Below are 18,966 nucleotides of genomic sequence, written 5' to 3' on the forward strand. Positions count from 1 at the left end.
ATGACATAACATGCACCTACCATTACACAGATATCTAAGATCTGTGAAGTAAAAAAAAGCAATTGCATAGCAAATCTCATCTGGGTAAAAGAAAAAATACATATCTATGCAATTAATATTTTTGAAAAAGTATTCCAAAAACTTAATGGTGGTTACCTCTGGGGATTTAAAATAGGGAAAGAAAAAAAAGAAAAACTTACTTTTTATCTTAATTGTAATATTTGAATTTTTACCATTAGAAATCATTTTTAAAAATAAATTAAAAGTTTCAAATATAGTTTAAAAATAAACTAATAAATACATTGTAGAAAACTGGAAGAGGCAGAAAACAAAGAAGCTTATAATCAAATGACAAGACAACCCAATAAACTAAATGATGTTTATATAAGTTTAAGGCAAAAATAAAAGATTTTATAAGAAAACATGTTTGAAAAGTTCCATGAATGAGATAGGCATAAGTGGTACATACCAGTGAAGTCCAAAGCAGGTAGGTGTAGTAGAAATGTCCACTTTAATATAAAAAGATAAAACTCTATGGGGTGTCATTTTATTCCATAAATAGGCCATGCTATTTTATAAAAAATATTTTACCTTTCCCAACTTACTAATTCACTGTTCGTTAAATACTAGATCCAGGAAGGTGGCCCTTAGCTCATAAAAAAATCTTTCAACACAAAGGGGTGCCTGTCCCTGTCCAAAGACATCCCATCCCTGGGATATTCACTAGTGTCCCCACTATTAGTGGGAGCCACTATAATAAAAATGTTGGTGCTTTTAGACAACATGTAATTTCTGAAACAGAAAAAGCCATAAAAAAAGAGGAAACTCACCCCAGCTAAGACCAACCTATTTCACAGTCCTTTGTACTAAAATATTTTTCTCTTTACTTCATTTATTATGGTCTGCATGGAATCCTAATCACTACAGTGCAAATTCATTTATGTTGGAAAGATCCTTTTTCTAAAAAATCCTTGTATCATATTTCTTCACATTAAGCGAAGAGCATCTGTTCTGAGATTCCTGGGTCGAGTGGGAAAGGTGCCGGGAGTTTGAGAGTAGAAAGGGATAAGAAAGGGCAAGGAAGCAAGCCAGAGTCTGGAGGCAACAGAGGATGTGTGTAGAAGAGATGCAGAAAGGCCAGGAATGAGAAAGGGGACACCTCCACACCTCTTCTCCAACACTATCTAAGCCAGCTTCCACAACCGGAACACAGACCAGTACAATAAAGTCATGAGTGAACATTTATTTATGCCCCACTTTGTTTCAAAAAGGACTTTAAAGCAGCTTTACAAAAATGTGTACGAGGGACTCACACAGATGCTTTTACATCCATGTTCACAGCACCACTATTTACAAGAGCCAAAAGGGAGAAACAAACCAAATGTCCAACAATGGAAGAATGGATGAATAAATGTGGTATATACATACAATGGAATATTATTCAGTCATAAAAAGCAATGAAGTTCTGATAGATGCTACAAGATGCTAAGTGACAGAAGCCAGATACAGAAAGATAAATATTGTATGCTTCTACTTTTATGAAATATCTAGAATAGGCAAATTTGAAGTGACAGAAAGTAAATTAAGGGTTACCAAGGGATGTGGAGTGGGGGAAGTTATTGCTAAACAGGTACAGATCTTCTGTTTGGGGTGATGAAAAATTTTGGAAATAGTGGTGATGACTACATTAACACTGAATGTATTTGATGCCACAGAACTGTACACTTAAAAGTAGTTAAAATGATAAATTTTATGTTATGTATATTTATATATATTTTTATCACAGTTTAGAAATTACTAAAGGCTGGGTGTGGTGACCCACACCTATAGCCCCTGCTGCTCAGGAGGCTGAGGTAGGAGGATCACTTGAGCCCAGGAGTTCAAGACTGCAGTGAGCTATGATCACACCACTGCACTCTACCTGGAGTTGACAGAGTAAGACCTTGTCTCAAAAAAAGAAAATAAAAAATGAAATTAAATTAAAAACAGTAAAAAAAAAAAAAAGTGTGTAAGATACAACTTAAAATAAGTGGAAGGAAAAAATTGAGACTTAAAGTTTCTGTAGGCCAGTTTAGAAATCTGCCCATCATTTTTAGCATGGTTCCATGGAAAATATATTCGAAGCAACAAAAAGTTGGCTTACAAATGAACCTTAAAAACAACTTATGTCCCATCTTCTAGTTGAAGATAACCAAAGTTTAGATTTTGGGCAAGAAACATCCTGAAAATCTGAATCTCTATTAACTTGGATGACTGCTTTTCACCGAATTTAAGATGCAAGACTACCATCATGTGGCAAGTAAAGGAAACTGTAGGTTTTTTCCAATACCATACAGGGAAAAAGTGAAGATTCCTTTTTAAGAGCTTCTAGGAACTAGCCAATAGGAAATGTCTAAACCCTTTCAAACTATAGTATGGAGAAGCAATCCAAATTAGCCAGAATATACAATTGACCAGAAATAGCTCATTTATTCCTCACTTCACTGGATAACAAAGCACAATAAATCAAAAGACTTACCAAAAAGCTGAATTCCAAATATTTATAATAAAGCTTCAATATGTATTTTGCTAATCTAAATATCACATTTGCAATATTAGTCTTATATTCCTAAAATATACTATTTCAGAGAGAAAATTTGTAAAACCTCAACAGCCATCATTTAGCTGTCATATGGTATTTAAAGGGTACACAAAAGGTTTTGGAAAAGGTTATGCCTTGTAAAGGTCAGTAAATCCCAGGTTCTGAAAAGCAGGAAAATGAGTATTAGCTTAAATAACCATCCTATTAAAAAATAAGAGATTTTCCTTCTGCCATAGTGCCTGGCATGATATAAATATTTATATTTATATAATAAATATTAAATTTGTAAATATTTATTGGGAAAAAAACAAAAAATAATTTGCATGGTCAATAATCAAACACCAGGCCAAGTGCGGTAGTTCATACCTGTAATCCTAGCATTTTGGGAGACTGAGGCAGGAAGATGGCTTGAGCTCAGGAGTTCGAGACCAGCCTGGGCAATAGCCAGATCCCATCTCTACAAAAATATAGAAAAATTAGCAAGGCATGGTGGTGCGTGCCTGTAGTCCCAGCTACTCTGGAAGCTGAGACAAGAGGATCACTGGAGCCCAGGAATTGGAGGCTGCATTGAGCTATGATGACACCACTGCACTCTAGCTCAGGCAATGGAGAAAGATTTGTGTCAAAAAAAAGCCTTTTTTTAAATAATGAAACAGCAGACAACTGACCCAGAACTGGTGTCCTACATAGACAATCTGAGCAATAGAAAATGCTTGCTAATTTCACTAATATACCAGAAATAAATGTAACTTTAAACAAGAAAGTATAATTTTTCACCTATCAGATGGAAAAAAATTGAATTTATAATATTACTAAGTGACAAGGCTATCAGCAAACGGCTTTCACATGTTGGTGGTGGGAATTTAAACTAATACAGCTTTTTTGCAGGGTAATTTGTCAGACTGATCTAATCTACATTTTAAATGTGCCTACTCTTTGACTCAACAAATCCGTCTCTAGGAATCCATTCTTTAGAAATACTAACACACGTATGTAAACTTAAATGTACAAAGATATACACTGCAACTTTTTTATAACACTAATAATCAGAAACAAGGCCAGGCCCAGTAGCTCACACCTGTAATCCTAGCACTCTGGGAGGCTGAGGCGGGAGGATTGCTTGAGCTCATGAGTTGGAGACCAGCCTGAGCAAGAATGAGACCCTGTCTCTACTAAAAATAGAAAAATTAGCCAGGCATCATGGTGCGCACCTGTAGTCCCAGCTACTTGGGAGGCTGAGGCAAGAGGATCACTTGAGCCCAGGAGTTTGAAGTTGCAGTGAGCTATGATGACGCCACTGCACTCTACCCAGGGCAACAGAGGAAGACTCTGTCTCAAAAAAAAAAAAAATCAGAAACAACCTAAACATTAATACTGGAATGGATGAACTACAATTCATTCACACTGTGTAAATTATACAGTCAAAAATGAGATGAATTTCCATGACCCAAATGGGAAGAAGTGAAATGATATTTTATACTATTAAATGTAAAAAAAAAAAGTTACAGAACCACAGGTATAGCATCTCATTAAACAAACAAAACAAATAAAAAAACCAAAAAATTACATGTGTGAGTAATATGGCTACTGTACATTATACCGATATTTCTTGGGGCCACAGGAGCTTTTCACTTGTTTAATTTCTTACGAACCATTTGCAACCCTTTTTACAATATACGTTTCTTTAATTTAAAAAAAAAAGTAGAAAGAAAACACCAAAACTGTTCTTAATGGTGGTCTATTTCTTCTGGTATAGAGATTTTAAGAGCAGTTAAAATATTTTAGAACAGGCCGGGTGCAGTGGCTCACGCCTGTAATCCTAGCATTCTGGGGGGCTGAGGCGGGTGGATCGTTTGAGCTCAGGAGTTCAAGACCAGCCTGAGCAGGAGTGAGATCCCCACCTCTACTAAAATAGAAGGAAATTAGCTGGACAACTAAAAATATATAAAAAAAATTAGCCGCGCATGGTGGCACATGCCTGTATTCCTAGCTACTCGGGAGGCTGAGGCAGGAGGCTCGCTTGAGCCCAGGAGGAGTTTGAGGTTGCTGTGAGCTAGGCTGACGCCATGGCACCCTACCCTAGGGCAACAGAGTGAGACTCTCTCTCAAAAAAAAAAAAAAAATTTTTAGAACAACAGATAACTTTAATAACTTTTTCCCTTACAGAATTAAAATAGTATTCATGGCCTCTTAATTAAAAAAACAGTAGCACTATAATTACACCAACCTCTGAACATTTTATAACTCCTATTGGCATCAAGCACACACTGGGTCACTGAGATTATAAGACATTTACCAATCGAAAAAAAGGCTACACCAAAAACCACAACTTAGAAAAACTGAATTCTTTTTTTTGTGAGATCCTAAAATAATCTAGTATCTGTAATCTCCAAATCCTGTAGAACAGAGATTTGTAAAAATTGGGGGTAGTGGGCTCTTAAGGCCTCTCCATTTAATGTTTGCAATAAGGACTTCCTCAAACTACAGTCACCCTCTGAGGCTCCCCCACATCCACGTAAGTAATGTGAGAAGTTTCTGAAAGTCACATATTTTACATTTGAGAAGTAGGAAAATGAAAAAATACTGAAAGCCACTACACATATAAAGAATACTAACTAAAATTTAGACAATGATGTCTATGTGCAATATTCAAAAGTTTGCTTTTAGTAGAAAAATACCAATACAGTCACCAGTCTCAACAGAGGACTTGGCTTTCAATCCCCCACTTCACCACTAGCTACCTAACTGAACAATCTCTTCATCTCTCCAGGGCTAGGCCCCTCACTTATCAATGAAGAGAAATGATTTCGAAGGTTCTCTCCAGTTCTACAGGAAAGCCTATGATTCCATCTTTTCCAAGGCTGCTTACTCTATGATTCCATTAATATGAAGTTCTTGAATAGGCAAAAATAATCTATGGTGGAAAAAAAATCAGAACTGTGATTGCCTTCAAGGGTGGGTTGGTTGGGATTGTTTCCATCTTTTCCAAGATGGAATTACCAGCAGCAGAAATTACATCCTAATATATTCAGTTATCTGGCTAGAAAGTGAAAAAAAAATAAAAGACGTTTTAACCACATAATTAATTTCTCTTACTACCCCTAAGTCCTGGTTGCAGGACTCTTAATATTTACAACTGACTTGTTAAAGGATGCAAAATCTAATGTTAACTCATTTATCTCTATTACAATTATGTTAAAAATAACAAGGGTTGAACACACTGAATTAAACTTCTTTCCTCATGCAAACAGTATGTAATCATAAATTAGATTTCTTAATGAAACGTCAATATTTAAGAACAAATCTTTCGAAGATGATCTTATGATATTTGATTATACTATTCACTCTTTTATTATTGAACCAATATCCTAAGCACCTGTGTGTCAGGTATTATCCTATTTTAGCTTCTTTCTAGTGTTTGACAAAAAGTCAGAGAGTAATCTTACCAACATGGCCTCCTCCAATGGTGTACGTCTTCCCAGATCCAGTCTGTCCATAGGCAAAAACAGTTGCATTATAGCCCTCAATGAGTGACAACACTAGGGGCTTTATACACGTATTATAAACTTCATCTTGAGTTGAATTTTTGCCAAAAACAAAATCAAAAGTAAAGACTCTATCTCTCCCAATGATAATTTGCTGGGTGTTTGGAATAACTCTCACACAAACTTGATGATTATGAAGAACTTCTTTGCAGAGCAGAGGTCTAATTCTTACGGCAACTTTTATTGGTATTTCTTCCATGGCAGCTTGGATTTTACTAAATAGATTTTCTACTTAATGTTCAGTATTTAGTGTGAGAAATATCCATTTTACATAAGATCTGGACTTCTGTGTAACGAAATAAAAAATAAATTTTAATTATTGACTCCTCTTATCCAATAAACTAACCATCTCTGAAGCAAAGTCAATTAGAGCAGGTTTTGTTCCAATATAAAATAGTTACAAAGAGTAAATCTGTCTCATAAAGTACATCATTAATTTATAGATGAAATGATATGATGTCTTGGGCTTGCTTCAAAATAATCTAGGGAGTGGAAGCCATGAGTTGGTAAATGATGAAGCTAAGTGATAAATATATGGGATTCCATTGTGCCTTTATTTCTACAGTGGTAATGTTTTCTAGTTCATTAATCTAAACATTGAATAATTAGGGAGTTAGAAAATTAAGGCAAAGAAATAATTGAGGAATTATACGCATGTTAAAAGCAAACAATAAGCCAGGCACAGTGGCTCATGCCTATAATCCTAGCATTTTGGGAGGCCAAGGCAGGAGGATCACTTGATCAAGAACAGTCTGGGTAACCTAGCAAGACCCTGTCTCCACAAAAAATGTTTTTAAAAATTAGCCAGGCATGATGGTATGTGCCTGTAGTCCTAGCTACTCAGGAGGCTGAGGTGGGAGGATCACTTGAGCCCAGCAGTTCAAGGTTTCAGTGAACCATGATCGTTGCCACTTCCCTCCAGCCTGAGCGACGCAGTGAGACCTTGTCTCTAAAAAAAGAAAAGACAGATCATAATAAGTTTTGGCAAGAGTGTAGAGAAATCAGAACTCTCATACACTCCTGGTGGCAATGTAAAATGGTACAGCCACTTTGAAAAACAGACTGGCAGTTCCTCAACAAGTTAAACACAGAGTTATCATTTGACCCTGCAATTCCACTTCCAGGAGAAATGAAAACACGTGTTTGCATAAAAATGTGTACACAAATGTTCACAGTCTTGGTAGGATAAAGCTTACACTACACAAAAGCTAAAAAAGGTAACAAATGAGTAATCTATGATGATGCTTAAGTGCGTATGACGAAAAGTAATCAGTTTGAGGTTGACGCTAGGCTCTTTAGAGATGCTGAGTCCTGAATACTATCAGTAAGTAACAGCAGACTACCGTTATTTCATAGCAGAAATAACATTTTAAGCACTACTTGCTATGGAAATGTTGACATATTAATATTTAATATTCACTAGCTTTTAAAAACCCTGCAGCAGAACTTTGCATTTATAATTCTGTGACTGGATAGTCCAAAGAGGATCACAACAAAAAACATTTACTCTACTAAAAGCCCACTGAGAATAAAAAAATACCAGGTCTCTTGGGCTGTAAAAATCCCAAACCAGAGTCAACAAACTACCATTCATGGCCAAAACAAAGAGATACACCAAACCTTGGCAGATGTAATCATTCTAATGAAATTCTGCATTGAAAAAAAACACATGCTCATGTGTACAGTAAAATCCTTTCTTGGATCCTAAAGGACTCTACAATCATTTGGTACCAGAAACTTTTCCAAACTGTAGGGATGCTAACTTGATTCTTCCAAATGTCTCTGAACACCTACATTTGAAGTTACTATATATATTAACTTATTTTTTATTCCATCACATTAAAGCAAAAGTCATGGGCTATGTTAAGCCAAACTAATTGCTTCCAATGAATGTGCTAATAAAAAATGTCAAATGTAATTGGGATATTTTTACTTTTTTGGTTTTTATAATGGTAATATCTATAAACAATTTGGATATAAAGGTAATTGAAAGTCATCTATTTTAACCATTAAAAAATAATAATATGTCGGGGTCAATAAAAGAAAAAAAATTTTAAAGAAATAATAATGGTCCATAAACATGTGGCTTGTAAAACAATCAATATACAAGAAGTTTTTTTTTAAAAAATCGATAGCACTTATACTTCTTCAGATTCTAATCAATTATAGTCCCTTCAGATTCTGATCAACTGTAGTCGTCAGAAACATGCATGTCACCAAATGCAAAAAACGGTGAAATCTGATTGGCTGGTAATATTTAGGCATACTTAATGGGTTTCTGAAATCTGAGCAAAGGCGAGGTATTATTTAATCCCTGACGCCATGTCATTGATCAAGAATAGGTGTCCCCAAATACCGTTGTCATCCTGTACCCTTGGTTTCTCAGAAAGCAGTGGTTGCCTTAAACTTGTGGTTTGTTAATAATATTTACATAAAAAACTTCCCAGAAGACGGATAGTGAATCGCACAAGGATTTCAGAAAAGGCCCCAAATGTGTAAAAGATAAGGGAGTAAAGAGGGGGAAACAACAAAGATTTTAAAACTTGGAGGCGGTGGTGTTACTTAAAAGGTGTTTCAAAAAATATTTTGGGCGCCCTTTCTCTTTCTCCATTATCGCCCGCCTATGAGGGAGGGCACTTTCGGACTTGCACAGCGCCTGAAAGCACCAAAGTTTCAACCTCTACGATGGGAAAAGGAGGCCTGAGACAAGACGAACCCCTCAGAGACGGTGGGCCTCCACCGCGCCTCTTCACATCCGCGCTGGGAAGTATAAACACGAGACGTACAAGGGATCCACTCGGAGGGGCTCGGTCCCGCGTTGCGTCGCGTCCCAGTTCCTCGGGCCCCTCTACCTCAGGAAGGGGCGCTCTGTCTCCGGCCGCTCGCCCGGATCCCAGCGCCGACCCTGGGCCCCCTTGGGCGCCCCCCTCGGCCTCGCCGACGCCCCAACCGCCCCGCTAACCCACCCCGCGGCAACCCTGACCCCTGGCCGACGCCGCCTCCTCCCTACGGCGGGCCCGGAGCACGGGCGCCGCGGGCCGGAGGGCGCCCCACTTCCCCACACCGCCCGGCCCAGCCCGCGACGCACTGACCGGCTCGGGAAAGCCCCGGTCTCTGGCGGCGAGCGCAAGACTCCTCGGCTTCGCTCTGCCACGCCGCCGCCGCCACCCGCGCCTTTTGTTGTTGCCGGTTCTCCCGGCAACCGGCGAAGGCCGTAGTCCGACGTACTCCGTCCGCCCCGGCCCCGCCCCTGCGCCAGGCCCCGCCCCCGAGCCCAGGCCGTCGCGAAGTCGGCCCCTGGCCGGTCTCCGAGCTTACCTAGCGGTACCTGTTGTATCCCACCGACGCGATGGGACCGGTCAGGGAGGGCTGGGCGCACACAGCTTTCCACAGGCTCGTAATGAATGTGAGAACGATTCTACACTGCGTTTCAGTATCTTAGCTACCAATTCACTTTACTTTTATTGAGGTAAAATCTGTATAACATAAAATGAGCCATTTTAAATTTCACAATTCAGTGGGTGTAATACATCACCAAATGTGCAACCGTCACCTGAGTGTGTGTCTGGTTCTAGAACATTTTCATCAGCCCCCCCACCCAAAAAAAATCCCTGGAACCAGTAAGCAGGTTCCCCTTTTCTTTCAGCCCCTGCCAACCCCTAATCTACTTTCTGATTCTATGGATTTACCTATTCTGGGCATTTCCTATTAATGGAATCACACAGTATATAACCTTTTGTGTCTGGCTTCTTTTCCTTAACAGTATTTTCAAGATTAACTCTTGTAGCATCTATAAGCACTTTTTATTCCTTTTTATGCCTGAATAATACTCCCCTGTACGGATATACCACATTTTGTTTATCCATTCATCAGTTGATGACACCTGGATTGTTTCCTCTTTTTGGCTGATACGAATAATGCTGCTATGAACATTCATGTACAAGTATTTGAATATCTGTTTTCAGTTCTTTTAGGTATAGAACTAAGCGTGGAATTGCCAAGTCATATGGTAATTCTATGTTTAACGTTTCCAACTTAGTTTTAAATGCCTTAGAACCTCCTGGTTTTAGTAGCACAATCTAAGCATCTTCAAAAAGGCTTCCTTCTCTCATGAAACTTAGGAGTGAAGTTGGAAAAAAAGTTCCATAGTTAACTGAATTATTTTGAATTTTAAAAATTCAGAGATGTGAATTTATTATGTTGCATTGTTAGAACTCTTTAAAAAAAATAAGACTCTCCCCAAGAAACCATGTTGCATGTCCCGACTATGAATTGATATGTAAGACTAGCCTGCTGACAAAGCCTCAATAAATAACAGTATGTAACAATTTAGATTAGAGAATACACGGAAGGTTTAGCAGAAGTTCTCAAGAAGCCACACAGTCTGGGCACAGTGCTTCATGTCTGTAATCCCAACACTTTGGGAGGCCAAGGCCAAGGATCACTTGAACCCAGGAGTTTGAGGCTACAGTGAGCTATGATTGGGCCACTGCACTCCAGTCTGGGTGACAGAGCAAGACCCTGTTTCAAAAAATAAAAAAATAAAGTCTGCACGATTGCAGAGAGGAGGTCAGCAAATGCCTCACGGCATTGGAATGGGACATTTTCCCTTGTTCCAAAATTGGTGTCTTGAGTCCAAAGTTAAAGAGGAGTTACTTAAGTTCCTCACATTGTAAAGTGAATGCCAGTCATTGCCACCCCATTTTCCCTAGGATTTATAGCAGACCAAAGCTAATTCCATTTCAACTTCAATCCTCTTTTTAAAGTTTTCATAAAAGGACCTTGGTGATGCTAAGGGAAAGAGTCAAGAGATCTCAGGCCTTATGGGGTGGAGAGTAGAGATGGGAAGTAAGAGGTGTCCCTCCTAAGTCAAAGGAGGCTCTAAGAGTGACCCACAGACTAAGAGCTGCAAGAAGAGGAAACTGGCTTTCTGGTTGGGAGTGACTGGGAGAAGTGGGCTGATCTGCTTCTGTTCTTGGGAATAGAGAGAAATGATTGAATGGCAGCTCAGAGAGAGGGCACCAGAGTGGAGCAGCCTGTGTGCCAGCTGTTCAGCAGGGTGAAATTTATAGTCCAAGTGGATCCTTTGAAAAGTACCAGAGCTTGAGCGCCACGAAGATTGTCTTGAAGGTTGTCTTCTGAGGAGGAGACCCCAGCAGCAAGAGGAAGTAGGAAGAGCTGGGCTTGGGACTAGAGGAAGAAATTGAGCCAGCCTCTGAAAAACTCCACATAAGTCCCATGGGAGACCAGCTTTGGGATGCCTGGCCTGCAGAGAACACCCATGGCCTGTCCGTTTCAACAGAGAAATAGCAACCAACAGAAGACTGCAGCTGGAGCCAATAACGTAAAGAAACGTTTGCTCTTTGCCCCTACAACTTCCTCCCTAACCACATTCTCAGAAAAACTAGGTCCAGAAAAGAAAGGGAGTATTAAGGAAACAACAGATCATGAAACAAAAGTTTAGTGGAGGCCGGGCGAGGTGGCTTATGCCTGTAATCCTAGCACTCTGGGAGGCCGAGGCAGAAGGATCGCTTAAGGTCAGGAGTTCGAGACCAGCCTGAGCAAGAGTGAGACTCCATCTCTACTAAAAAATAGAAAAAAATTAACTGGGCAACTAAAAATAGAAAAAATTAGCTGGGTGTGATGGCACGTGCCTGTAGTCCCAACTACTTGGGAGGCTGAGGCAGGAGGATTGCTTGAGCCCAGGAGTTTGAGGTTGCTGTGAGCTAGGCTGATACCACAGGCACTCTAGCTCAGGCAACAGAGCGAGACTCTGTCTCAAAAGAAAAAAAAACTTAGTAGAACAGTACTTACCCTTACTAAATGTGATGTTCTATGATGTCTTCTATTTTATTCTATTCTATTTCAATGTTTTTTGTTTTTTTTTTTTTGAGACAGAGTCTCACTCTTTTGCCCAGTCTAGAGTGAGTGCCATGGTGTCAGCCTAGCTCACAGCAACCTCACACTCCTGGGCTCAAGCAATCCTTCTGCCTCAGCCTCCCGAGTAGCTGGGACTACAGGCATGGCCGGCTAATTTTTTCTATATATTTTTAGTTGTCCGATTAATTTCTTTCTATTTTTAGTAGAGACGGGGTCTCGCTCTTGCTCAGGCTGGTTTCGAACTCCTGAGCTCAAACAATCCGCCCGCCTTGGCCTCCCAGAGTGCTAGGATTACAGGCGTGAGCCACCGCACCCGGCCTGTTTCAATGTTTCTTAAATGTAGATTACAAGCCTTTAAATTGATTTCATGACCCACTAACAGATTGCAACCTACAGTTTGAAATAATCTGTTCTAAATTGACATTCTAGCTGGATAATAGATGACTTTTTCATCTACTAAACAACATTATATACCTACTGTCTTAGTTATCTATTGCTGAGCAACAAATTACCCCAAAATTTAGTGGCTTAAAACAATATACATTTCCCTTGAAGGAAGTAAGTCACAAAAAGGAAAAAAGAAAAAAAAAACACATTTCCTATCTCATAGCTTCAGTGGGTCAGGAATCTGGGCATTGCTTAGCTGGGTCTTCTGCTTCAGGGCTTTCATAAGGTTGCAGTCAAGGCGTTCGCCAGGGCCATGATAATCTCAGGGTCAACTGGGGCAGGATCTGCTTCCAAGCTCGCATAATGCTTGGTGATAGGGTTGTTGGATTGAGGGACTCATATCCTTGTTGGCTGTTGGCCAGAGGCTGCCCTTGTTACCAAGCAATGGTCTCACTACCTGATGCACAAAGACGCCAATACTATGGCACCAGGTTTTGAGAAAATAAAAAGCTTTATAGCCAGTCGACCAGCAAGGAGACAGCTGTCCAGCTCAATCTGTCTCCTCGATATAGTGTTTGGGGCAAGTTTTATGGGTGAGGGAGGATAGGTTTGTATGTGGAAGTTCTGGCAGGGCAAGTTTTGATTGGAAGGACTTTAAACAAGACTATTTATGGCAAGGCATAAGAAGGGGTCTTATCACCGGACATTCATAGACAATGGACACATCACTTTTCAAAGTCTTCCGTTCAGACGTGTGTTTGGGAAGTTAAAAAAAAAAAAAAAACCACGCACAAAAACACGCAAGTGTTCTAGTGTTTGGGTTCTAGTTATGTCCCAATCTTTTAGTTCCGTGGGGATGGGAGGGTGAGACTTTAGTCCCTGGTGTTATTTGAGGTTGAAAGGTTTTTTCTGTGCATGCTCTGGCTGTGTAGCTTGCACTGTCTTAGCTCTGTGCCTGCAAAATAACTGGACATTCCATTATAAACAGAGTATGGCCAGATAAGACTGGTCCAGCAGTTATACCCTCAGTTCCTTGACAGGTCGCCCTCTCTGTCAAATTAAGCTTGTAAGATGAGCCGGGGAAAGAAAGTAGCAAGACAGAAGTCAGAGTTATTTATAACTTAATTGTGGGCATGATAGCCCATCACCTTTGCCATATTCTATTCATTAAAAGCAAGTCACTGAATCAACCATATTCCCTATTTTAATCACCAAATTCTGCTAGTTTAACATCTAAATATTTCCTGAGTCTTTTTCTTCTACTCCCTTTGTTTTTATCTCTAGTTCAAGGTCTCACAATCACTCACCTAGACTACTGCAACAGCCTACCAACTAATCCACCTGTGTCCAACCTTGCTCTCACAAATCCATCCTCCACCCCTTCTGTAGTGATCTATCTAGGACATAAATCTGACCATGTCTGTCCTCTGCCTAACGCCTTTCTGTAATGGCATGGAGAATATTACTTAGCAGCTGGAATGAGAAATCCATATACAGAGAGACACAATTTTGCAAAGAAGATGCATTGCCAGCCTATTCTCAGGTAGAAAATAAGCCTCCTGAGTTTGATTTGGTTGGTATTCAGTATTCAGAGAAGAAGGTGATGGTTTTCACATGAGACCAAGAGAAGAATTATTTGACTGCTCTTGAGAAGGAATGAGGAAGATGGGGAAAGAGATGGTGTTAGGAGAGGCTGAAGCAGAGAGGAGGCAGAGAATAACTGATAAGAGAATTCCAGGGACATTGGAAATAGCTAATGATAATCTTTAGGTTCATGCTATGACATGTGCAATTTGAACCCCTTTCTCTCTCTCCCCTGCAAAATCTTCAATAATGTCTACATTGCTAACTGACACATTTGTGACAGAGCATTGTTTGTAGATGTGCCAATCCCCGAATCCAGTCTGGTGCTAGACAAAACCAAAGATTGACCACATGGGCCTAAAAGGCAAAGGATTAGAAGAAAGCTAAAGTCTGGTTTGCATGTCACTATTTTTTTTTTTTTTTGCATGTCACTATTTTTTTACTTCACTAATAAACCAAGCAAATGATTTTCACCTAGTTGGCAACAACTTTTCATAATGTAGTACCACCAAGCACTCACCCAGACAGATATGTTTGTATATAATGTCTCTTCTTGTCATCTCTCCTAAGAAAATGGGGATTATGATCAACAGTCATGTTACAAGGGTGTTCAATATGGTGTTTTTTATAATAGTAAAAACTTAGAAGTTACATATATATTCTGTGAAAGGAGACATATAAATTAACAATGGTATATTTATAAAAGAAAAATTATATAGTTATTGAAACTCATGTTTACAAAAATTTGGTATAGAAAAATGGTTACAAATTAAGAATACAAAATAGTATCTAGTTTTCTCACCTGAAAAACTGAGATAAAAATCATCCCTACCTCATAAGTTGTAAGTTTTGAAAAGAGGAAATAATTGTAAAGCACAAAAAACAATTAAGTGCTCAAAAATTATTGGGTAGCTAGTATGATGACCGTTTCCTCAGTTTTTTTCAGGGGAGAAATACACATATAAATACACAAGATAGAAAAATATTCAACAAAATTCACCAGAATGATAACCATCATCATCTCTGGGTGGTGGGGTTAAAGGTTATTTTTATAGTTGAATCAAATGGGGTCTCGTTTCCAAGAAGCAGAACCCAACTCTGGCTTAGTTAGGATTTTGCTGAAAAGTTTATCATTGGAGTTCTTTATGTTACAATTAATTGAAATCCCAATGCAAATTATCTTAAACAACAAAATATATTTCATATAATTTGATGTGAAATGTGAAAACATTACATCTTAGAATTAATGAAATAGGATTCATTGCTATATATATTTATGGGTTTATTTGAGGAAGCCTCTTCTGTTGCATCAATTTATTTCTGTATCAGTATCATACTGCTTTAATTACTACAGCCTTTTGGTATATTTTGCTATTTGATAGGACAAGCCTTTCCTCACTGTTCTATTTCTAAATTTCGTTGGCTGTTCTTGGTATCTCTCTTCCAGAACTTTTGAATCAGTTTGACAATTTCCAGAAGGAAGTTCCATTGAGGTTTTTTTAAATTGTGATTGTATTTAAATCCTTCCTTATTTTATAAATACATTATTTTTATCAACATAAAGGACAAACTTTTAAGACCTTCAATGGCTCTTTATGGTCAAGTCCAATCTTCTTGACATGTTATACAAGGCCTTCCATAATCCACTTTCTGCCTACCTTTCCAGACCCATTCTTACTATTTCTTGCCTCACATTTTATTCTCCAGCGTCAGCAGAGATTGTATGTTATTTATTTTTACGTCCCCATCGTTGAGCATAGTCAGTGTCTAATACACAGTGGATAGTAAGCTCATCCCAGAGATTCAGTAAATGTTTATGGAAATAAAAAAGTTTGAAAAAAGAAAAAAACGGAAAACAAGTAGCTTGCTCAAGCCTACATGGTAAATAAGCGTCAGAGGCAAAACTGAAGACTATGTCTGTCAGATGGCAAAGTCAACGTGCCTCCCCAAAGACTGAGCTAAGCTGTAGCTTTCCACATAGTGCATCTCAGGTTTTGTTGTTTGTTTTACAGCTGATTTGCTCAAATCAGGATCCAAACATGGTCCACATACGGCATTTTGTTGATATGTACCTTAATTCTCTTTTAATCAATGACAGTTACCCTCCACCTTTTAAAAAATTGTGGTAAAATGCACATAACATAAAATTTACGTTCTTAATCATTGTTAAGTGTATAGTTCAGTAGCGCTAAGTATGTTCACGTTGTTGTGCCACCAATCTCCAGAATTTTCATTTTGCAAAACTGAAACTCTTTACCTATTAAACAGTAACTCACCATTTCCCCCTTTCCCCAGCCCCTAGCAATCACCATTCTACTTTCTGTCTCTATGAATTTGACTACTCTTGGTATTTTATATAAATAGACTCATACAGTATTTGTCTTTTTGTGATTGGCATATTTCACATAGTATGATGTCCTGAAGTTTCATCCATGTTGTGACATGTATCAGAATTCCCTTCCTTTTTAAGGCTCAATAAAATTCCATTGTATTATGTGCCACATTTTGTTTATCCATTCATCAATCGATGGTCAGTTGGGTTGCTTCTATCTTTTGGCTGTTGTGAATAATGCTGCTGTGAACCTGGGTGTATAAATATCTCTTTGAGAGCCTTCTTTCAATTTTGGGGGGTATAGTTATGGGCTGAATGTTGTACATATATTGAAGCCCTAATCCCTAGTGTAACGGTATTTGGAGGTGGGGCCTTTGGGAGGTAATTAGGTTTATATGAGGTCATGATGAAGGTGGGATCCCCATGATGGAGTTAGTGCCCTTATAAGAAGAGGAAGAAAAATCAGAGCTCCCTCTTTCTGCCATGTGAGGGCACAGCGAGAAGCTGGCTGTATGTCAGCCAGAAAGAGAGACTTCTCTAGGAACCAAATCTGCCTGTACCTTGATCTTGGATTTTTCAGCCTCCAGAACTGTGAGAAATAAATATCTGTTATTTAAGCCATGCAGTCTATAGTATTTTTTTATAGCAGCCCAAGCTAACTAAGACAGATTTATACCCATAAGTAAAATTGCTGTATCATATGGTCATTCTATTTTTAATTTTTTGAGGAACCACCATACTGTTTTTCATAGTGGCTATACCATTTTACATGCCTACCAGCAGTGCACAAGGGTTCCAATTTCTCTACATCGTTACCAGTCCTCGCCTTTTCCCCCCATTTATTTGTTAAAGGAACTGTTTTGTTTGTTCTATGGAGTTTCCCACACTCTAGATTTGGCTGATCATATCTTTGTATTTTCATTTAACTTGTTCCTCTATTTCCTACACTTCCTGTAAACTAGTCCTTAGATCTAGATTCTTGATTAGATTAAGGTTCAATTCTTCTGGCAAGAATAACTTGTAGATGGGGCTGTGTTCTTCCTGTTGCAACACACCAGGAGGCATGTAATGTCTGCACATCCTGCTTTTAGTGAGGTTAAGATTATTAGTGAGTTTAGGTGTTTTTCAGCCTAATCCATCCATTAAAGAGGTCCTCATCAACATTTTGCCTAATGGCTTTAACAGCCATTGATATTATTTCCCAGATGTATTATTTCATTGGAGATTGCAAAATGGTAATATTCTAATTTTAATAGTCCTTTTGCATTCATTAGCTGGAATTGTTCTATGAAGAAGAGCTTTCCCTCTATCAGGTTATCCTGAAATGCAATTGCTGCAGGAATGACAGAATAAATGCTTGATTTTTTCCTTTTTATTTTATCAATTTTGAGAACAATAAATTTGTCCCTGCCAATCTTCAAAATCAAACAATAGGATGTCTTTTTCTTGGAGTGTGTGTGTGTGTGTGTGTGTGTGTGTGTGTGTGTGTAGGGGTTGATTATGAACTCACAGACTTTTATATTTCTTACTTGCTTTCTGAATACTGTTTTCAGTTCTCAGAGTATTTCTGGGCTTCTCATTAAATACCACTGTGGGCTGAATGTGGTGGTTCACACCTGTAGTCCCAGCTCTCTGGGAGGCCAAGATGAGAGGATTGCTTGATCCCAGGAATTCAAGACTAGCCTGGGCAACACAGTGAGACCCTCATCTCTACAAAAAATTAAAAAATTATCCAGGCGTGGTGGCACACACCTGTAGTCTGGAGGCTGAGGCAGGAGCAATATTTAAGCCCAGGAGTTTGAGGTTACAATGAGCTATGATCATGCCACTGCATTCCAGCCTGGGTGATAGAGTGAGACCCTGTCTCTAAAAAAAATTAAAAAATAAATACTACGGAAACCTATTGTTTCTTTTTACTTTAACTCAGGCTTCATCAAAGTTATTGAGTCTTAATAATTGCATTCCACCCCTACAACCCAACACTGATTAGTACTCTAGATCAACTGACCCTTAGTCGGTCCTGAGAATGGTGAAACAGGAATGGTGAAGAAAGGGAAAGAGTTACTAGGTTTGCCCCACCTCCAGACAGGAAGTTGGATTAGTGCTTTCCTTGGATCAACTCAGAAGGTAGTCTTCCCTTTCCCTAGCTCTTCTTCAACAGTTCCTAGCCTGGACTGATCCCACCTGCTGAAGAATGCTGAACATAAGAAGGTGTCAAAGATAAGGCTGTTTTGGCTGCCTGCTATCCTTTTAACAGACCTCTTTTTCTTCAAGAACTAACCCTGTTCCACCTGGTAGGCTAGCCATTCACCTGCACCTTGCTCCTCGGCCATGGCAGGGGACCTGGGACCCAAGGCAGACTCCTCAGCCAAGCCCCAGAGTTTTGCTTAGGCTATTGGCAAAGATTTGCACTCTGTTTCCTGGAATCACCAGCTATTACAGTCATCTCTTTCAATGGAGCAAAAAGAAATACAAGGTATGGTCTTTGTGCATTTTAATCCCATGGACCATAAGCAGTCCTATGGGCATGGCTAAGGCCAGCTCTATGCCTGGACTTCTTTTGTTGATCGTTACAATTCCCTTTTCGTTAAGCTAGTTTCAGTCTGGTTTCTTTCGCTTAAAACTAAAATATCCTTAACCCAAAGGGAGAAACCAAA

At 39.1% G+C, this 18,966-nt stretch overlaps 1 protein-coding gene across 1 annotated transcript in view; it reads right to left on the minus strand.

Moving 5' to 3' along the window:
* Positions 1-9,270, minus strand: part of KIF27 (kinesin family member 27) — an 88,578-nt gene extending 79,308 nt beyond the window's left edge. The window contains exons 1-2 of the mRNA XM_012640012.1: positions 9,219-9,270; positions 6,028-6,412 (exon numbers count right to left, since the gene is read on the minus strand). Coding sequence (XP_012495466.1) covers positions 6,028-6,325 — 298 coding nt within the window. The 5' untranslated portion in view covers positions 6,326-6,412; positions 9,219-9,270. The remainder of the gene's footprint in view (positions 1-6,027; positions 6,413-9,218) is intronic.
* Positions 9,271-18,966: the final 9,696 nt, after the last annotated feature.

This window comes from Propithecus coquereli, unplaced genomic scaffold (assembly GCF_000956105.1).
Source record: "Propithecus coquereli isolate 6110/MARCELLA unplaced genomic scaffold, Pcoq_1.0 Scaffold147, whole genome shotgun sequence".
Taxonomy (NCBI): Eukaryota; Metazoa; Chordata; class Mammalia; order Primates; family Indriidae; genus Propithecus; species Propithecus coquereli.